The sequence below is a fragment of the Dromiciops gliroides genome, chromosome 2 (genome assembly GCF_019393635.1).
Source record: "Dromiciops gliroides isolate mDroGli1 chromosome 2, mDroGli1.pri, whole genome shotgun sequence".
Classification (NCBI taxonomy): Eukaryota; Metazoa; Chordata; class Mammalia; order Microbiotheria; family Microbiotheriidae; genus Dromiciops; species Dromiciops gliroides.
This window is the reverse complement of record NC_057862.1, coordinates 554235918-554255607: the sequence shown is the minus strand read 5'-3', so window position 1 is coordinate 554255607 and position 19690 is coordinate 554235918. Positions and strand designations below refer to the sequence as shown.

The 19690-nt window shown below is 38.0% G+C and overlaps 1 protein-coding gene across 4 annotated transcripts; it reads left to right on the top strand.

Annotated features, from left to right (window-relative positions):
• The first annotated feature begins 352 nt into the window (after positions 1–352).
• LOC122743527 (GDNF-inducible zinc finger protein 1-like) lies at positions 353–18008 on the top strand. 4 transcript variants are annotated; one of them, XR_006354994.1, is made up of 7 exons: positions 353–643; positions 2565–3931; positions 5816–5910; positions 8883–9050; positions 12101–12258; positions 13538–13622; positions 14802–14934. XR_006354994.1 is itself a non-coding variant. In XM_043988514.1 (6 exons), exons 2-6 carry the CDS (start codon positions 2586–2588, stop codon positions 15153–15155), a joined length of 2121 nt encoding a protein of 706 aa, XP_043844449.1. In that variant the 5' UTR covers positions 353–643; positions 2575–2585; the 3' UTR covers positions 15156–18008. The 4 variants fall into 4 exon arrangements, 3 of the variants coding, with proteins under 3 accessions (XP_043844449.1, XP_043844447.1, XP_043844448.1); XM_043988514.1 differs by lacking the exon at positions 13538–13622 and having other exon boundaries at positions 2575–3931; positions 14802–18008; XM_043988512.1 differs by lacking the exon at positions 13538–13622 and having other exon boundaries at positions 14802–18008.
• Positions 18009–19690: the final 1682 nt, after the last annotated feature.

Sequence of the window (19690 nt, the reverse complement as noted above, 5' to 3'; positions counted from 1 at the left end):
TGGGTTGTTACCCGGTGGCTGGCAGCCCTGCCGGGCGCTGCAGGAAGGTCCTAGGAAGGAGGCTTAAAGGAATCACCCCTGGGGAGAGCTACCCTCCAGCATGGACGCGGTACCACGCCCGCTCCAGGATCGCGGTTTGAGTCAGACCCTCGCGCTTCATCAGTTAAAGGCACCCAGTCTTTGCCTCAGGGGCTGGCGAGAGGGGAGCAATAACCGGAGCCGCAGGGGCCAACCGAGGCAGCAAAACACAACAGGATCTAGCGCTCCGGCCGGCACCCATGACGTAATCACGAAGCGCACGTCCGCCACGTGACCCTAGCGTGTTCATGCCATATGACCCAAGATGGCGTTCCCGACCTCGCTCTGGTAGTTGCTCTGGGCGGGCGCTGTAGGAAAGGAACTGTGAAAGCGCGCCCCCCAACCCCCCTCGTCCCAAAGGGAAGCGGGGAAAGGCAGGGGCAACGGCCGGTGAGGGAGGGGCGCGTGCTGTGGAGCGGGGGGAGGGAGCGCCCCGGCAGCCAATGAGCTGTGAGCAGAAGGAAGCCGAGCTGCCCGGGCGACCGCCTCCTTCTTCTTCCCCTTTGCCTTCTCCTCCCCATATCCCTCCTCCCCGGACCTCGTCCAGGCGGATGTTCGGCGCCGGGTGAGTGTCCCGGCCCCGGCCTCTAGTGCAGTGTCCCGGCCGGTTCCGAGCCCCTCCGCCCCCGCCGCTGTGGCTGCCCCTGGTCCTTCTTGGCCCGACTGTGTCCTGGGGGCGCCCCCACGGGCCTAAGTGAAGGAGCGCGGGGCTTGGGGGCTCTAGAGCCCGGGGGCTGGCAAGGGAAGCCGCCGGGCGGGGGCGGGGGGCCCGCGGTAAGAACGCGCGACCCCGAGTGTAGGGAAATTCCCGGGGATTGGGGCAGTGCCCTCCCCTCGCCCTGCTCCGTGGCTACCCCGCTCCCGGCCGGCCTGGGCAGCTCCTGTGGCCCGTCCTTGGGCTTCATGCGGTCCGGATCTGAGTCCGATGCCCGGCTCCGCTTCGGTAGTGCAGGTGCAAAACCTGTCCCTAGGTAAGGGAGCAGAACCAGACGATCTGCCGTCTTCCAACTTAATGAAATGAGGAGTCCTTTTTTTCCCCACGGCTCCTCAGCCAGGTGACAGGGCAGATCTGGAAGCTCAGAGGCAGGTACATAGGGAATGGACTCAGTAATCTTTTCCAGGTTCTTCTAATGACCCTGTGAAAAACCTTGAAGTCAGATAGTCCAGCCAGCCCTTTAACTCTGAGTATTTCATTACATTTGTTGTGCTTCCATTAGGTCCACCAGGTTTTCATACTTAGCATCAACAAATGACATTTGTTTAAGTACCTACTGTGTGTAACGAGATCCAAAGATGGGTAAGGCGAGGTCCCTGCCCTCAAATAGCTTACAATCTTAATGGGTAGATAGAACATATAAATATATGTGTGAATACATATATGTGTATACATATGTATATGTGTATATGAACATGAGTAACGATAAGCTGTCTTAAGCTAAGTGACTTGAGTGAGGGAATATTTGCTTTAAGAGCAGTTGGAATACATCCTTGAAGGTGTGAGACTTGAACTGGAATTGAAGAAATAGTAGCACATAGAGAACTGGAAAAGAGGGGAGCATTCCAGAAAGAGCAAAGAGGAATTTGTAGTATGTTAGGAGAAGTAGACCATAGTGGGTGGAGCAAAGTTACAGGGAAATAATAGAAGATAAAGCTAGAAGCATGTTGATAGGAGATTTGTGAATTACTCCATTGTAGATGACCATGAATGCCAATTTAAAGATTTCAGTTTTATTCATTACTGATAGGAAAAACCATTGAAGGTTGTTTTAGGAAGATTAATCCAGCATTGTTTGAAAAAGAGTTGGAAGATGTGAAGTAGTTCAGTGTTGAGGGTGAAGGCCTGCAATAGAGTTGTAGGTAACTAGGAAAATTATTTCTTTAATAACCTGAAGGTGGAGATTAGTTTTGGGGAAAGGAATATTATTTTTGTCAGGGTCATTGAGTAGAAGTGCCTAGCAAGCAGATAGAAATACGTAACTGGAATTCCGGTGGTAGAGTTATAGCTAAAACATTTATTAAGCACTTATTGTTAAGCAGGGGATGCCAGTCCTTCAAGAAATTTAAATTATAATAGGGAAAGAACACATAATGGAAGGATAGAAAGCAAGGGGACAGGCACAAAAGTTATGGCATGCTCTAGAGATGGCCAGAGAGTGAAGCCCGGATCAAGATAAAGCAGAAGCCCACCTATCAGAATTTAGAATAGTTCCATGGATGGAGATGAAGTCATCTTTGGAGTTGAATCCCAGGGGAGTCATCCACACTTAGTTGATAATTGAAAGCCTTTGGATGAGCTCTCAGAGAGAATAGAGCAAAGAGTCCACAGGTTAGTGACCAGGCTTTGAGTTATGCCTACATTTAAGGAAGCAGGAGGAGGAAGAACCCTTGAACTTTTTATGCCCTCTATAAAATGAATACATTTAATTTAAAAAATATCTTAACATCAATAATTGATCCTATTGTAACTAACTTTTTTCTTTTCAAAGCTGTTTTCAGAAAGAAGAAAGATGGAAAGTGGTGCAGTTCTGCTACAGTCCAAATCATCACCAATTAATCTTTTGAATGAAATGCATCAATTACGTCTTCTTGGTCACTTGTGTGATGTGACTGTCAGTGTGGAGTATCAAGGTGTAAGAGAAGAATTTGTGGCTCATAAAGCTGTACTGGCAGCCACAAGCAAGTTTTTTAAGGAGATGTTCCTTAATGAGACAGTGATAGATGGAACAAGGACAAATGTATATTTAAATGAAGTACAGGTTGTTGACTTTGCTTCTTTTCTTGAGTTTGTCTATACTGCAAAGGTCCAGGTAGAAGAAGACCGTGTGCAGAGAATGTTGGAAATGGCTGAAAAACTAAAGTGTTTAGACTTATCTGAAACTTGTTTTCAGTTAAAGAAGCAGATGTTAGAATCAGTACTTCTAGAACTTCAGAACTTTTCTGAGTCTCAGGAGCCAGGAGAGAATAATAGCTCTCAAACAAATGATGTCTTACTTGATTCTAAGGCTAGTATAATGGTAGAAGTCCCTAATGCTGATAGCCTCTCTGACTCTTCAGATTATCCTGTAGAAAGAAATAGCAATGGTTTAATACCACAGACACCACTGAGAAAGTCAAAGGACAAAGCAGATAAGAAAAAAGAAGTTATGAAACCTCCATATCCTAAAATTCGGAGAGCTAGTGGAAGGCTGGCTGGTAGGAAAGTATTTGTAGAAATCCCCAAGAAGAAGTACACAAGGAGACTCAGAGAACAGCAAAAAAATGCCACCGATGTCGGGGAGAACTCATCTCCAGAAGACCAAAGCATACTCGATGTGGAGATGGTAATAGAGCCAGTGACAAAAAATGTGGAGCCAAAGAATGAGGAATGTGATGCCAGCTTTGAGTTAGAGGAAGCTTTGAAAAAAGCTGAGGAAGATGATGATAAGAAAAAGAGCAACTTTAAATGTACCACTTGTGAAAAGGAGTTTCTCTATGAGAAGAGTTTCCTGAAACATATCAAGCATAACCACGGCATTGCTGCTGAGATAATTTATCGCTGTGATACCTGCAGCCAGACATTTGCAAACCGATGTAATTTGAAGAGCCATCAGCGCCATGTTCATAGCAGTGAGCGCCATTTCCCTTGTGAACTCTGTGGGAAAAAATTCAAGAGGAAGAAAGATGTTAAAAGGCATATTCTTCAGGTTCATGAAGGTGGCGGGGAGCGCCATCAGTGCCAGCAGTGTGGCAAGGGCTTGAGCTCCAAGACCGCTCTGAGGCTCCACGAACGAACTCATACAGGGGACAAACCATATGGCTGCACTGAGTGTGAAGCCAAGTTTTCTCAGCCTTCTGCACTGAAAACACACATGAGGTAGGAAGAAACTTCCTTAGACCTGTGGAAAAGGTTAAGGGGGGGAGGACTCTGACAATACTTTGTGCCTTTGGAAGGAAGCATCCTTATAGAATGCAATATTTTTTATTTCCAGATAGTGTTTTTATGCTTGAAGAAAACAAGGCTGAGCTATGACTTTGGCCAGAGTTTTTTTTTGCCTATTTGAAGTAAGGTCCCTTAAAGGCTGAAAAAATGGTTAATTGATGGTTTCTGCATTTGAGAATCTGTGGTCGCTATAACTTTTCTTCACCTAGGAAATGCAGGAAGTAATTGTCATTTCCAGGAGCTTTATGGAAAGCATAATTTCTTATCCAGGAGTCATGAATTTTTAAAAAGTATTTTGATAAAAATTTCATGTAATTAGTCTCCTTAGTAATCTTATATATTTTATTTTATGCATTTAAAAACATTCTGAGAAAGGGATCCATCGACTTAACCAGACTGCCAAAGTGGTTCATGACAGAACTATGGTTAAGAACTCCTGATCTAACTGGTTAAATTTATATTATCTTCTCCCATCAGACCTGGAAAACTTAACAGTGTGGAGAGATAGAGACTCCCTGCTAAAGGAGCAGACATGTGTACTTTTCAAAATATTTGCCCATAACCCTGCACTGCATAACTAGAAGATCCACAGTGGCTTAAAGGGCTATTCTCCCCCTGTGTTTTCTAAGGGAGAGTTGGAGCTTATTCTTGTTCTACTGTATAATTAATTATTAACGGCCATCAAGGGTTAGAGACTGCATTAGTGCTCCTTGGCCGCTAGGAGGCCCAAGTCAGGGGACCTGATAACTTGAGTATACTTTTTCTTCAATTCCACCTTTGAATTTTAAAATACTATTAGCTCTTTGCCACTTAGGAAGCCATTTATAAAGACTGGTTGCTTGTTTAATTATGCAGTCTCTAGAACTGAGAGGGAAAATAGGATAGATTTTTGTTTCTTTTTTTAGTATTGTCAAGTTAACCTTGGGTTAAAGAATCTTAATAAATATACATAACAGTCTCTTTAAGCATTCTTTTTTTTAACGATCCAGAGTTTTTCTAATGCCTCATATCCAAAGGTAAATCAGTGACAAAATCCTTGTCATTATCCTGGCCTCCATGAATGTACCTCTGAGGCAGAGAGAGTTGACTTCATTTAAAGTAGGTAGGATGGGAAATACTATTTATCTCACCCTTTTGGGGTAGGGAGGGTGACTGGACGCAGAAGTATGGTAGTCAGAGTCCGATAATATATACATATTTTCTTTCTAATAGCTTTATACATCCTTCTTTTTAGGTCATTTCCCCATTTTTGATTGGGGCAATATCACATAAAAATGAGGTTACTATCATAAATTTCATAAAAGTTGGAAAATATGTGACAGCTTATCAAAACATGGCTCCTTAGAAAATGAGATACTATCTTAATTTTTTGAGAATTAGAACTGTTGTAGCAAATAAAATGGTTCCTTAGAAATTTATGATTGTTTATGCTACATGGGGATTTTTAATGCATATAACTTGAGATAGTGGTAATTCTTTTTAATAAACTTTTACAATTTGTGAAAGTTTATTAAAACTTTGTCAAACTAGAAATATATGAAGATATAGCTTCTTTATAAATGTCTTAAGATGAGCAAACAGATAAAAATGAGAATTCATAGAGTATTTGTAAAGTTTTATCAGAATCATTTTTGTATCTGAGGTTTTGTTTTGTGAACATGAAAGCTCCTTTTACTTTGAACTTTTCATTAGTCTACCAAAGATAGTTTTGATCAAGATTAATTGATTTCAAGATTGGAGTGGGGGGAACTTTAGTTGAAGGGTGTGAACTTTGAAGTAAAACTCATTCTGAATGATTCTGGAATGTTGTAATTTCAGAATTCATACTGGTGAAAAACCTTTTGTCTGTGATGAATGTGGTGCAAGATTCACTCAAAACCACATGCTGATATATCATAAAAGGTGTCATACAGGTAAGTGTGCTGTCATCATCATGCCTGTAGGAGAAAAAGTCACAGAATCGCTCAATGCTAGGACTGAAAAGAAATTTAGAAATGTGTAGTACATCCCTTAGTTTTACAGATGGCTTAACTGGGCCAAAAGAATTAAAGGAATTGCCTAAATTATACAGATTAGCCCAAAGATTCAAGCCCAGGTCTTCTGGTATTAGATGTCCTTTCTGTTTGTTATGCTACAGATGCCCGCACTTATTTAGGAATTCATGTCTTGCTGCCTTAACACTATAGTTCCAAGTAATTCAGAAATTTTTCCAGGCAATTTGAAGTATTTAAAATAGAGAATTTAATTAAGAATCTTGAAAAATGACTGCAGTGACACTCTGTGGAATTGTTCATTTCCTTGCTTGTAAAATCTATAAATCTTGTCATATTAAAGTCAAGTAAAAACGAAATTAAAAGAAAGATGCTGAGAAATCTATTGATATAATATTCAGAGTTTGTAAAAATAAGTAACTTGATTTTTTTACAAGGTTATTTCACAGCAAGATTCCCAAGTTCGAGTTTCAAAAGTTCAGTTAGACCTCTCTTAGGAGTAGGGATACAGGGCATGTAGAACGGAAAAGGTAGGTGAATAACATTTTTTGTTAGACATAAATGTCTAGTGAATGAGTTCATATTTAATTTCTATTTTAATGACAATTATAACTTTAAAAAGCAGGACTCATTTGATAGATATTAAACTGGGATTATTTTATTTTGGAATTTCATTTGGTTTATGATATCTTAGTCTTTTCTTGGCTTATAAAAATGATTTGAGTTGAAGGATAAACTCTTTGTTCTAAGTTTTGTTTTTTTTATGTATAGTTTGCTTTACTTTCGAATTATGTAATAAATTCAACATGTTTATCTATGCTTCCTTCTAGCCTTCCTTTTGTTCCCAACAAATTCCCAAATATTTTATGTATTCTGAAGTTATTTGTGATGGAATTTTTCTGTCTTTTCCAGCTAGATTTTGTTGGTAATATACAGAAATGCACACTTATGTTTTAAAAAATGTTTGTCTCTCTTTTTTTTTCCCTGAGGAATGTATGGGGGCAATCCTAACTTTAGTTCCTCACTCTCCCCTACCCTCCAGAATGAATAATAAAAGAAAAATTCCTTCTTCTTTCCGCTCTCTATTTCTTCCTTCCTTCCTCCCTCCCTCCCTCCCTTCTTTCCTCTCTTTTGAAATTTATTACACTTTTCATTAACATATAAACCAATATAAATATTTTAAACATAAAAAACATACATAATTATATAGCAATAAATATAATAGCTAACATTTGTATAGTGCATTGAGGTTTACAAAGAGCTTTATGTATGTAACCCTATGAGATGAATGCTAATAAATACTCCTTTATACAGATGAGAACACAGAGTTTAAGCTTGCACAGTCATATTGTTAGTAAGTTTCTGAAAGAGAATTTGAACTCAGCTGTTTCTGACTATATCCATTGTACCACCTAGCTCCCTCATAATATGTTAGGTGGGCTTTTTTGTTGTTTTTGAATGTTTCAAAATAAAGTGTCTTTGATGCTACTTATGATTTTTTCAACCGCTCTTTTTTTCTTAATCTGCCTCTCCCTTTCATTCATCCAGCTGAGAAGGGGGGAAAAACTCTCAGTATATATTTGTAAACAAATCTCTACATTTTCCATGTCTCAAAATGTATGTTTCTTTTTTCTATTTTAAGTTCAGAATTTTCTATTTATGTTCTTTCCAACTACCCTGGTAGTGATAACATTAGGAGTTACAAATAACGTTTTACCATATAAGATGTAAACAGTTTGACCTTATTAAATCCCTTTATAATTATTATTTCATGTTTATCTTTTTATGTTTCTCCTGATTCCAGTTGGTCAGGTTTTCTGTTCAGTTCTGGTCTTTTCCTAAAGAATACCAGAAAGTCTTTTAATTAATTAAGTATTCATTTTTTTTCTTTCCTTAAAGGATTACCCAGCTTTGCTGGGTAAGTTATTCTTGGTTGCAAACCCAGCTCTTTTGCTCTTTGGAATATCATATTCCATCCCCTTCAGTCTTTTATTGTAGAAGCTGCTAAATCTTATGTTATCATGACTATAACTCCACAGAATTTAAATTGTTTCTTTTTAGTTGCTTGTAGTATTTTTCTCCTTGACCTGGGAGCTTTGAAACTTAACTCAAGTGTTCCTGTGAGTTTTCATTTGGGCATCTCTCTTGAGAGCGACTGTAGTTGGCAGGGCACTCACCAGTGTGTACTCACTCCTCCTTGACTGTAACCCCCTCACCCCCCCACCTCCAACTCCTCCCCACCCCACCCCTGGCCACCCCTTGCTATTTGTTGATTAGGGATATCTGCCCAGAGGTATCTGCACTTCAGTCAGGCCAGACCACCACTTTGGGAGGTCAGGTCTTTCCTAACTTCCTTCTAAGTTTTCTTAGGCTGGATAGCTGCTTAACCCCAATTTTTAAATTATTTCTACCACTATGCTCTAAAGTTCACTTTGAGGCATTATTTTAAATTATTTGTAGGGGAATTTGAGAGAGCCAGGTAGTTTCCTGCCATATTCTGCCACATTCCCAGATTCCTCTCACAATTCTTTTACTTGAGGGAATACCTAAAAATATTCAGAAACTAAAACTATCTAGGCAGTGCTGCTACCTCTAATGTAGGAGTTCGTAACCCAACGTCTTTGAACTTTTTTTTTCTATAATACTTGATAGCTGTATAACTTAGTTTCAATATAATTGATTTCCTTTGTAATTCGATATACTTTATTCATTTTAAAACATTTAGAGAAGGAGCCCATAAGTCTTCAAACTGCTGAAGGAGTCCATAATACAAAAAATAGTTATTAACAATGATAACTTATCAAAATACATGTTGGTATTGAGACCATTTGTTTCTACCTCTGTTTTATGTATATTGGAATTTTTTTTAAAGCCCTGTTTTATCTTTCTTTTAGGGGAAAGACCTTTTATGTGTGAAACATGTGGCAAAAGTTTTGCTTCTAAGGAGTATTTGAAACATCACAATCGGATTCACACAGGATCCAAACCCTTTAAATGTGAAGTTTGCTTCAGGACGTTTGCACAGAGGAATTCACTGTACCAGCATATTAAAGTCCATACAGGTATGACTTGAGATAATATAGAAAAGGGAATTGTTATGCAAGAAAAGTGTCCTTAGTTGACAAATAAGTTATATTCCAAAATGTGCATGTTAAATCTGTTTTGTTTTTTTTTACCTTGGAACATTTTTCCCCCACAGAAAATAATGTTCTTTTGTGTGGTCTGGTTCTCAGTCTAGACACCAGTCTACTTGTAAAGTAACGGAAGTATAATACTACACTAAAAAATACAGAGGGCAGCTAGGTGGCACAGTGGATAGAGCACCGGCCCTGGATTCAGGAGGACCTGAGTTCAAATTCGGCCTCAGACACTTAACACTTACTAGCTGTGTGACCCTAGGCAAGTCACTTAACCCCAATTGCCTTACCAAAAAAAAATACATAGAACCTAACCACCATATGTGATCATTTTGGGGGTTGGGGCAAAATAAATTTAGAACTCAGGGCTGCAGACACATTACATCTAACCCTTCAGTAGGGGCAGATATTCCCCTTCCTTTAGCCCTTCTTGTTTGTTTTTTTGGCAGGGCAGTGAGGGTTAAGTGACTTACCAGGCCCACATAGCTAGTAAGTGTCAAGTGTCTGAGGCCGGATTTGAACTCAGGTCCTCCTGAATCCAGGGCCAGGTCTTTATTCACTGCACCACCTAGCTGCCCCCCTCCCCCCATCTTCTAGGACCAGTCCAAGGCTCAGTCTAATGTTGTGGGATGGCAGGGAATGGTAAATCTTCAAAGATTCTTCTTTCTTTTTTGCTCTTCTAGTATTAAAACCTCCTGCACTGGTTTCTTTGGCACTGTCACCAGAGCTTAAAAAAGCATTTGTTTAACCTAGGCAAAGTTGGAAAATGGTGTCTCTTGGACTTTACTTCCCCATCAAAGGTTTTGATCCTTTACTATTGCAAAAGCAATTTGATTTATTACAAAATATATAACTGTACATGAAGAGTGGAATTTTCTAGGGGCAGTGTGGGAGACCAGACCCGAAACAACATCATCATCACTAGAGAAAAAGGGAAGAGGAGAAGAGTTCCTATGGCATAGCCAGGGTTGTTAATCATACTGAATGTTTATAAATTGGTTTATGTGAGTCCTCAGCCAGTGGAATAGCCTAATCAATTTGTAACATGAAAAAAAATGCTGTATTATTTCAGTGGCAATATTGGTTACAGTTTTGTCTAGAGCAATGATTTCATCAGTGTAAAGAACTTCCAGTATGAAAGCTTCCTCTACCTATTACAGATTAGCAACTCATCTGAAACTGAGAGTTTTCAAATGTGGCTTGGTGTTACTGAGGTGGTGGTTCTGTTCAGACTCACACAGCTAGCATGTCTCAGAGACAAGACTTTAACCCATGTTTTCGTGACTCCAAGGCTGGCTCTCTTTTTACTAAGGGGAGAGGGTATTAAAATACCATTTTTTACATTCAATGTTTCCTGGCTTCTTGTGTGGCTGTAAATGGAAGAATCAATCAGAGTAGTAATTAATTCAACTTGGAGATAGGAAGTTAGATTTCTCTTTTTCTAAGCATCATGATAGACTTTGTACTCTTGTGTGTTCAAGGTTTTTATCAAATGTCAAAGTGTGAGGGATTTTTATAGACAAGAAATTATGATGTTGAGTGAGATGAGCAGAACCAGGAGAACATTGTACACAGTATGAACAACATTGTGTGATGATTAACTGTGATAGACTTAACTCTTCTCAGCAATACAGTGGTACAAGATAATTCCAAAGGACTCATGATGGAAAATTCTCTCCAAATCCAGAAAAAAAGAACTCTGGAATCTAGATGCAGATTGAACCATCTATTTCTATTTATTTTTGTTTTTCTTTTTTGAGGTTTTTCCCTTTTGTTCTGATTCTTCTTTCACAGCATGACTAATGCAGAAATATGTTTAATGTGATTGTACATATATAACTTGTATCAGATTGCTTGCTGTCTTGGAGCGGGGAGAAGGGAAGGAGGGAGAAAAATTTGGAACTAGAAATCTTATAGAAACAAATGTTAAACTATCTCTACATGCACCTAGAAAATAATAAAATACTTTCATGATAAAAAAATGAAGTTATGATTTGTGTTAAAGTTATATCTATCATCTGTCTGTGTCCATCCTTCTGTCCACCCATCTGTTTAGAATTTGGACTTGTGATTTTACCAGGCAACACCCTGACCAGTAATTTCCTCTACCATTGCTGGTTGACACCAAGTCCTAGGGTATTGCCTAAAGCTCTGAGAGGTTTAGTGATTTGCACATAGTCACATGGCCAGTATAGGTGAGAGGGATGGAACTTTAAAAAAACTATCAAATTGGGGCAGCTAGGTGGCACAGTGGATAGAGCACTGGCCCTGGAGTCAGGAGGACCTGAGTTCAAATTCGGTCTCAGACACTTAACACTTACTAGCTGTGTGACCGTGGGCAAGTCACTTAACCCAAATTGCTTCACCCAAAGGGAAAAAAAAAACTATCAAATTATAATGGAAAGCTGGCCTTGGAGCCTATAAGACTTGGGTTCCTCTCTGCTACAAACTTCAACAGTGATTTGGTTGATAGAGCCAAATGGTGTGCCATCTTCTGGCACTTATGGCCTTGATTCAAGATATTTCATATAATTTTATTTAGAAGTTAAATTGGAAGTGAGAAAAGTCCGGTCTTTATTCAGTGTCCTCCTTTGATCCCATAGCATACTTTCATTCTCTTCGTCTAGCTTCATTGTTTTGCATTGGCTATAGGTTTAAAAGATACTTATGTTCTGGGAATTAAGTGCAAACTTCTCCCTTCTCTTCTTTTCCCCACCATGAACTGGAATCCAGGCTTTTTGAGGTGTAGCCAAAATGATAGCTTTCTGACCAAGATTACTTGAACCCCAAAACTTGTGACCTGTGACTGAGGAGGTTAACACAAATCGATTGATTTCATTTGCCCTTTCCCCCTCCTAATAGTGTCCTAGAGATCATCATAATTTGAAAATAGACCTTAAAGAGTGTGCTTAAGTAAGTCGGCTGTATTTGACAGGAGAGACCTCAACAATAAATTGTTGTTGTTGTTTTTTCAGGTGAACGTCCATATTGTTGTGATCAATGTGGTAAGCAGTTCACACAGCTTAATGCCTTGCAGCGTCATCATCGAATCCACACAGGAGAGAAGCCATTCATGTGCAATGCATGTGGACGAACATTCACAGACAAGTCTACTCTACGGCGGCACACATCAGTAAGGAGGAATATATGATTTGCATGTTTCCTTTCACCTCCCTTCCAAATTCTATCCCTCTCTCATTCCCTCTCTCCCTCTCCTCCCCCCTCCCTGAGGTGATAAGCAATCAGATATAAATTATACTTGTGCAGTTATGTAAAACATTACCATATTAGTCATTTTATATAAAAAGACTCAAGGAAAAAAAAGCACAAAACAGCATGCTTCAGTCTGTGTTCAATCAATTTCAGTTCTTTCTCTGGAGGTAGATAGTATGCTTCATCATTAATCCTTTGGGATTGTCTTGGATCATTGTATTGCTGAGAGTAGTTAAGTCATTCACAATTCCCTTTCCTCTTAAATGTATTTTTTCAGTTCAATGAGCCAGTGCATTATAATTATAATTAAAGTAAAATAATTTTATAAAAGTTCTATTAGCCTGTAGACAGTCTTTTATTTTTTAAAAGAGAGGAATAATAGTGGTGTGATAACTGTGAGGCCAGGAATTTATCCAGTATAAGCTCCACCCCTAAAATAAAATCTCTTTAAAAGGGAAAATATAGGACACACAAACACAAACATATACACATATGTGTACACAGACACAGAAATAATTACATAAAAGCGCCACATTAAAATATTGGCCTTTTTGAGCTCTTGTTTTTCAAAAAGTTTATAAATGAGCTATTGCACTGAAATGTGGGGAAATTTAAAATAGTGAACATCAGAAATTGAGTGTGAAAGTTAAAATCTTGAAACATTTAAAACAAAAACAGCATATTGACTTTATGTAAAGAGTTTTTAAAGTTGCTCGATATATTTAATGCAGTTTTGTGGAATATATAACAACTGTCAGATTCCTCTATTTCCCCCGTTTGTATTTAAAACAAGAGCCTTAGCAACTAGCAAAAAATGGCAGTTTGAGGGTTTCTAAATTCTATCACCTTCTACTCTGTTTTGATCAGTGTTCTACTTCAGGAACATTCTGTTCAGATTAAGTATAACAGTTATTTCTCATTAAGCCAGGGGATGCTAGTGTCATGTGCTTTTGGAAAGAAGTATCTTGCCAGGTCTTCTCTCTCTCTGATGGCTGCCACATGTGATAATGTGATAGCAGTGAAATAAACAGATGGTACTCTCTTCCTCCTCTTCCCTCTTTCCTCTTTTCCCCTCTTTCCCACTCCTCCAAATCCCTTCTGTAATCCCATAGCATCCTTTTGTTCTGTTGAGATTCTTCTGGGAATTAAGTGTAAACTTCTCCCTTCTCTCCTCTCCTCCAACTTGAACTGGAATTCAGGCTTTCTGAGGTCTAGCCCAAACTAACAACTTTCTGACTGAGATTACTTGGACCCCTGAACTTGTGACGAGACCAACACAAACAGGTTACTCTCACTTGCCCTTTCGCCCTCATATCACCTCTGCTTCTCTCTGTAACATCTTTGTATGCTCTATGACATTGTTTTACATTTCCCTACCTATACAGCTAGCAGCAACTTCAGGTCCATCTATAAGTGGAAAAAGAACCACAGCCTCTTTGGGTAGGAGTATTCCAGAGGTCTCCCATCATCCATTCCTTTTTTTTTTTTCCCCTTCTTTCCCTTCTAGCTTCAGGAAAATAAGGGAAAGAGATTTCACAGTCCTTGCAATTAGTTAGGGGCTTGGGTCAGAGATGTAGTTCTGCAAGCAGCAGGATCATCCAGCATATGTTCAAGGTTGTGAGGAAAAAACATGTTGCTGCTCCTGCTAGGAAAACAGTAAAGCCTAAGTTGCATCTCTGATGTTAGCAGCTTATTATAATCTTTATTTAAGATTTTTATGAGCTAAATTTGCAGGGCAGGGGAAAGGACAGAGTATTACCTATATTTGGACCAATAGTTTTCTTTATACAGTATTTAAGCAAAGCATAATACATGATTAATCACTTAAAGCTTTTTTATTTAATTACATCTTCTTGTTTTCAAATAATAATTACTTTTTTCTTTCTCTATCACATCCCCACTGGAAAAAAAGTAGAAAACAAGACCTTCATACCAAATATCCATAGTCAAGCAAAACAAATTCCCACATTGGCCACGTCTAAAAACATGTGTCTCATTCTGAACATTTAGTCTCTCACTTCTCTGTCAGGAGGTGGGTAATATTCTCCATCATTTCCCCACTTAAATGTAAATCTTTAAATTTATACTAATAGTTCTTGGTTTGTATTTTTAGGGTAATTTCATTTATGCTCAACCTCCCACTCTTGTCCCCCAATTTTTAGAACCGATGTGTTTGGATAATTATTTTCATCTCAGTTCCCATGTGGTTGGAACAACTAGTTTAGATTTGCTCAAACAAGTTAACTATTTTTTTCAAGGATACCTAAGTATTTTCCAATTATAATAGTACTAGGTGCAGTTTTGTACTGATAACAACTAAAGTGCACAGAACCAAAGTTTAAACAGAAGAGACACTACTAGTTTGACAGGATAGACCTTTAAAGAAATGACACTTTCAAGAGATTTTATTTGTTTTAATTATTCCTCAAATTACTTGATGATGTTTGTGTGTTTTCTTTGTAGATACATGATAAGAATACACCGTGGAAATCTTTCCTTGTTATTGTAGAAGGTTCACCCAAGAATGAAGACAGCCATAAAACTGAACAAATGGATGAGGACTATCCATCACCCAAAATATCAGAAAAGCTACTCTCATTTGCAGAAAACGGCCACTTTCAAAACTTGACAGCAGTCCAAGGAGCTCTGACTGCTTTACATGAAAACAGTCCTCCTACAGACCTAGACTGTAAATCAGATGATCCTGTAGTCCCCCAGGAAGCCCTTATAGCTACCACGTTAAGTGATCTTACAGTACTTCATACTCAGACAGATTCAATTCAACCATCGCTTCATGCTTTGTCAAACATAGAATGATTGCTTCCAGTGGTTTGCTGAGAAAATCCAGCATAAGAGAGACTTCTTTGAATGCACAACGCCAAGTGCTCAAAACCATTGCCAATAGCATAGACATAGAATTTAAAGTGGGCACACAAAGATGGGCTTTTATGAATGACATCCCCCAGATTTTCCTGAAATTCTTGGTACTCACACATCTTTATCAAAACTTTTTTTAAAATCTCACTTTCCAGACCCTAATCTGCATGATCTCAACTATACTTTGCTCAACAGTTATGATTCTACTTTGAGTAGATCTGTTGTATTTATTCTAAGGCTTGATTATTCTTATTTTTTAACAAAGTTCCAATAAGCTCTTTTGAACCTAGTTGTTACCCTTTAATTACCAATTCACTTTCTTAATTTCCTGGGAATAGGTCCTTTGAAATCTTCTCATTGTCTCAATCCACCCTAACCTTCTTTGTGGATGTATTTATGTGATAATCTTAGGATATTTTTCCAGTTGAGTTGATTCCTTGATGAAATAATGTTGGACCATATTTTACCAAGTGTCTTCCCTGATAAATCAAGCCAAGTAATTGGAGCTTTGGGATCATTGAAATGTGACCCTTTTTCAGATTGAAAAGCCTATTATTGAGCTCATTTTTAATATCACTTAGGCACAAAAATGGATGACCAATTAAAATCATAAACTCAATAACAATAATCTCTATATTGGCTCTACAAAAAAGACCATGAATATCTTAGCCTTTTCTGAAATTCCAAGTGTAATTCTTACCAAAGAATCCAGCAGTAGTGCAGTTTTTTTGATACAAGGTGCTGAAAATTATTCGAGTACTTGAGAATTTATTGAGGGCTGCAGTAGCTTTATTCCTCTGGCAAAATATAGTGATTCTGGGAATATTTGCAGTACATTGTGATGGCTTTGGCTTAGGTAAATTTTCCTGATTTTTGATTTGTTGTTACTTATTGATAGTCATAATTATCCAGACTTTCATATTTTAGTAAGACTTTTTAATGACAAGCACATAAAAGTATCGGATTCCAAATATATGTTTACTTGAGATGTTCCAAATGGCCATGACTCACATTTTTATTACTAGGTTGTATTTTAATAACTAAAAGATTTAAGCAGGTGTTTAAAAACTCCTAGTATAATTATCTCATTGCATGTCAAAGATGCTTCTGTTTTTCTCTTTGCAGTATTCTTTCAGAAGCCTCTTTTGTTGCACTTGCTGCTGGTGCTCTTTTAACTAATAAAGATGTACTTTGCCAAGTTTGAGCTCTACAGTACTAATACAAGCGTTCCAGTTTTTGAATTTGCTATATTTTGGTGAAGTACTTTGGTTCAAATGTGGTCCTTGTTGTAAATCTTTATGTTCATGTCAAGAATCTTATGGAACCACAAAATATTTTAGCCCATCACTTGTGTTTTCTTTAAGTTGTTTTGCTAATTTTTCTATGAACAAAAATTGTGTGGGTAGTTGTATTTTCTTTTGTTTCCATGAAACCACTGGAAAGTGCTTTAACCACGTGGGTTTCTCTGGAGAAAGTCTGTTTTACTCTTTTTTACAGTAATTTGACCATTTCCTTATACTAGTGTCACATGTTTAACCTATTTTTAGTAAAATATTCGCAGTGACTTAAGAGTTTCACCACCACAACTACACCTTTAAAAATGGCATTCTAGATCTGTATCCAGAGTAAAAAATTGCTGGCTTTTTCCCCCCTCTAGAACGGTTTCAACTTTTTTTTTTTTTAATTTGGAGAGAGGGAAAAACCTACACTAACTTGCTTTTTCTTGAAAAACTTATTAGAAGGAATTTGGATACTAGATTTTTATTTAATGATAGTTTGGTGGTCTTAAATTTTTGTAACTTTTCAAGGAACAATAAAATTTTACCTGTTCAATCTTTTGATGAATGAATATTTACTTTAAGTTCACTGTGCTGTACCTATTAAGTTCTTCATATCCAGTGCGTAACAAATTCCAAACTCAAGATAAAACCTGAGTAGTTATTGTGACTAAAGCACAATCAGCTATCTTTAATTGTGTAAACAACTTTTAAAATTAATGGTTTATAAGCTATTTTATGGTATATTGTTGAAATTAAAATACTTTAAAAATATATATTTAAAATGTTAAAAGTGTTTTTTATAACTTTGGATTCCTCAATTGTCTAAATTTTTTATTCCTATTCAATACTGATAATCACAGTATTATAGGTACAGAGTGGAGAAATTTTTTTCAAACTCATGTAGAAGTAATTTGTACATCTCAATTCTATTATGTAAGCAGTGTCTTAAATGGAACATTAAAGTTAGAATATTTTATCATGATAGTACATCGAATACTGAGTCTTATAGAAGTCTTACTGGTTATAACCGTCACATGTATGGAAAATGCCAAATTTGTAGAATGACACCTCCACCTCATTAGTAACAATTGTTAACTGAAGAATTTTGTGCAAACTGTATATAAAAAGCAGGGAGGGTATTATTACATCTGCTTATGTTGTAATCTAACAAATTCTAATAAGAGGAGTTTTCTTCTATTCTTTGGGGATATAGTTAAGGGAACAGGGGAATCTTTAGTGTCCTATGTGGGCACCTCAAACTTAGCATTTCCAAAACAGATGTCATCACTTTCCCTCACTTCCAACATTATTACCCCTTGCCATTTTTCGTCAGGGCACCAACCACCACCATCTAACACTTGCCGAAGTTCAAAACCTTGGTATGATCATTGGATGTGATGAGAAAAAGAAGATAGTTGTCAGCTCCCCTCAACTTGCACATACTTGAATTAGAACCCTCCCTTTTTAAACTACTCCTACTCATCTGGACTACCATTAATAAACTCAATTTTATTTTCCCAGTCTAGCCTTTCTACTTCTAGTCTTTTCCTTCATGATTCCATCATAATACAACAGCGAAAATTTTCCAACCATATAGTCAGAACATGACTTTAGTGAGAAAAAAAAGAAAAACTTCGAATGGCTTAGTGCCTCTCAGAGAATACATGCACCCTGTTCTTTAAGGCCCTTCAGAATCTACCTTCAACCTAACTTCCAGCTTCAACATATGTTCTATTCAAACTAGAATTCTCCATGCATTCTCTCAGGCTAGCCCCCTTACCTGGAAGGCACTCCCTTGTCAACTCTTCCTTTCAGATTTCCTGGTCTTTATGAAAGGTATCACCACCATCCCTGTTGAGACTATTCTCTACAGTTGGTGTTCTTGTCCTGCTCAAAATCCTTGGAACAATTTGGATTTCTTGCTACCTTTTATTAAGCTTATTCGTGCAAATGCCATTTATTCCCCCACTCCTCTGTCCTTACAAAATAGAAGCTCTTTTGTATTTGTTGTAGGTGCTTGACAAGTGTTTACTAATTTGTCCTGTACCATTGATTACTTGAGATGTTTCCAAAATAGCTGCCTGTGTTGATTTTAAAAGGCTTAGATTCTCAACTTTAGGGAAGAGAGCTTAAGGACTAAATTCTTTTTAGGACCTTTAATGAGATCAGGATCCTAAGTAGCCAACCAACAGTTATGGGCACTTTAACTTTAGGAGGGCCTTTGTGACTGAGATATATCAATGAAGTAATGGGAACAGTTAAGGACATTATATTGTTATATATAGTTTGAAAAGGCTATCATAGAAGGACTGGACTTTGAATCAATTAGAACTATCCCAAAGGTATTCTGGGTTGCCTTGAGAGAGGTAGTAGGTATCCCCTTCAGTTTCTGAGCAAAGGTTGTTGGGTACATTACTTGTTCAGGCATGGGTTGCACCAAATGGCCAGAGGCAAATTCCAACTGGGGCAGCCAGGTGGTGCAGTGGATAGAGTGCTGAGCCTGGAGTCAGGAAGACCTTAGTTCAAATCCGACCTCAGACACTTAGCTGTGTGAACCTGGGCAACTCAACCATATCTATCTGAGTTTCCTCATCTGTAAGATGAGATAGAATTGGTAAACCATTCTAGTGTCTTTGCCAAGAACACCCCAAATTGAGTCACAGAGCCAGACACAACTGAACAAAACCTTTCCAACTGAGATTGTTGAAAATGTACAGGAGCTATTTCAGGTCACCAGAATTCCAAACAATACTTTTATACCAAACTCCTATAGGGAAAAGGGGAGAAGAGAATCAGCATTTACTAAGTGCCAATTATGTGCCAGGCACTATGCTAAACACTTCACAAATATCTCATTTTATCCTCACAACCACCCTGGGAAGTAGGTGGCTGTTATAATTGAAATTGAATAAGACAGAGGTTGACTGCCTTTCCCAGGGTCACACAGCTAATGTGTTTGAGGTCAGATTTGGACTAAGGTCTTCCTGATTCCAGAACCAGTGCTTTATCCACTGTGCCACTTAGCTGTCACAGAATGACTAAAAACATTTTGTTATATACTTTTTAATATTGCTTTATTGAATTTTGGTTGAATACTAGGACTAGGCACATCAATTGATGAATTTTTTTTGGACAAGTTGAAAACAACTTGGATATTTCTATTCCATACTTTATGAATACTTTTCTATATTTGTT

What these genes read in the sequence shown, in the direction of transcription:
- LOC122743527 (XM_043988514.1), top strand. Translation starts at nt 2,586, where the DNA reads ATGGAAAGTGGTGCAGTTCTGCTACAGTCCAAATCATCACCAATTAAT. An exon ending in TCATAAAAGGTGTCATACAG is followed by an intron (nt 5,911 to 8,882) that starts GTAAGTGTGCTG and finishes TCTTTCTTTTAG; the next exon opens with GGGAAAGACCTTTTATGTGT. An exon ending in CTCTACGGCGGCACACATCA is followed by an intron (nt 12,259 to 14,801) that starts GTAAGGAGGAAT and finishes TTTTCTTTGTAG; the next exon opens with ATACATGATAAGAATACACC.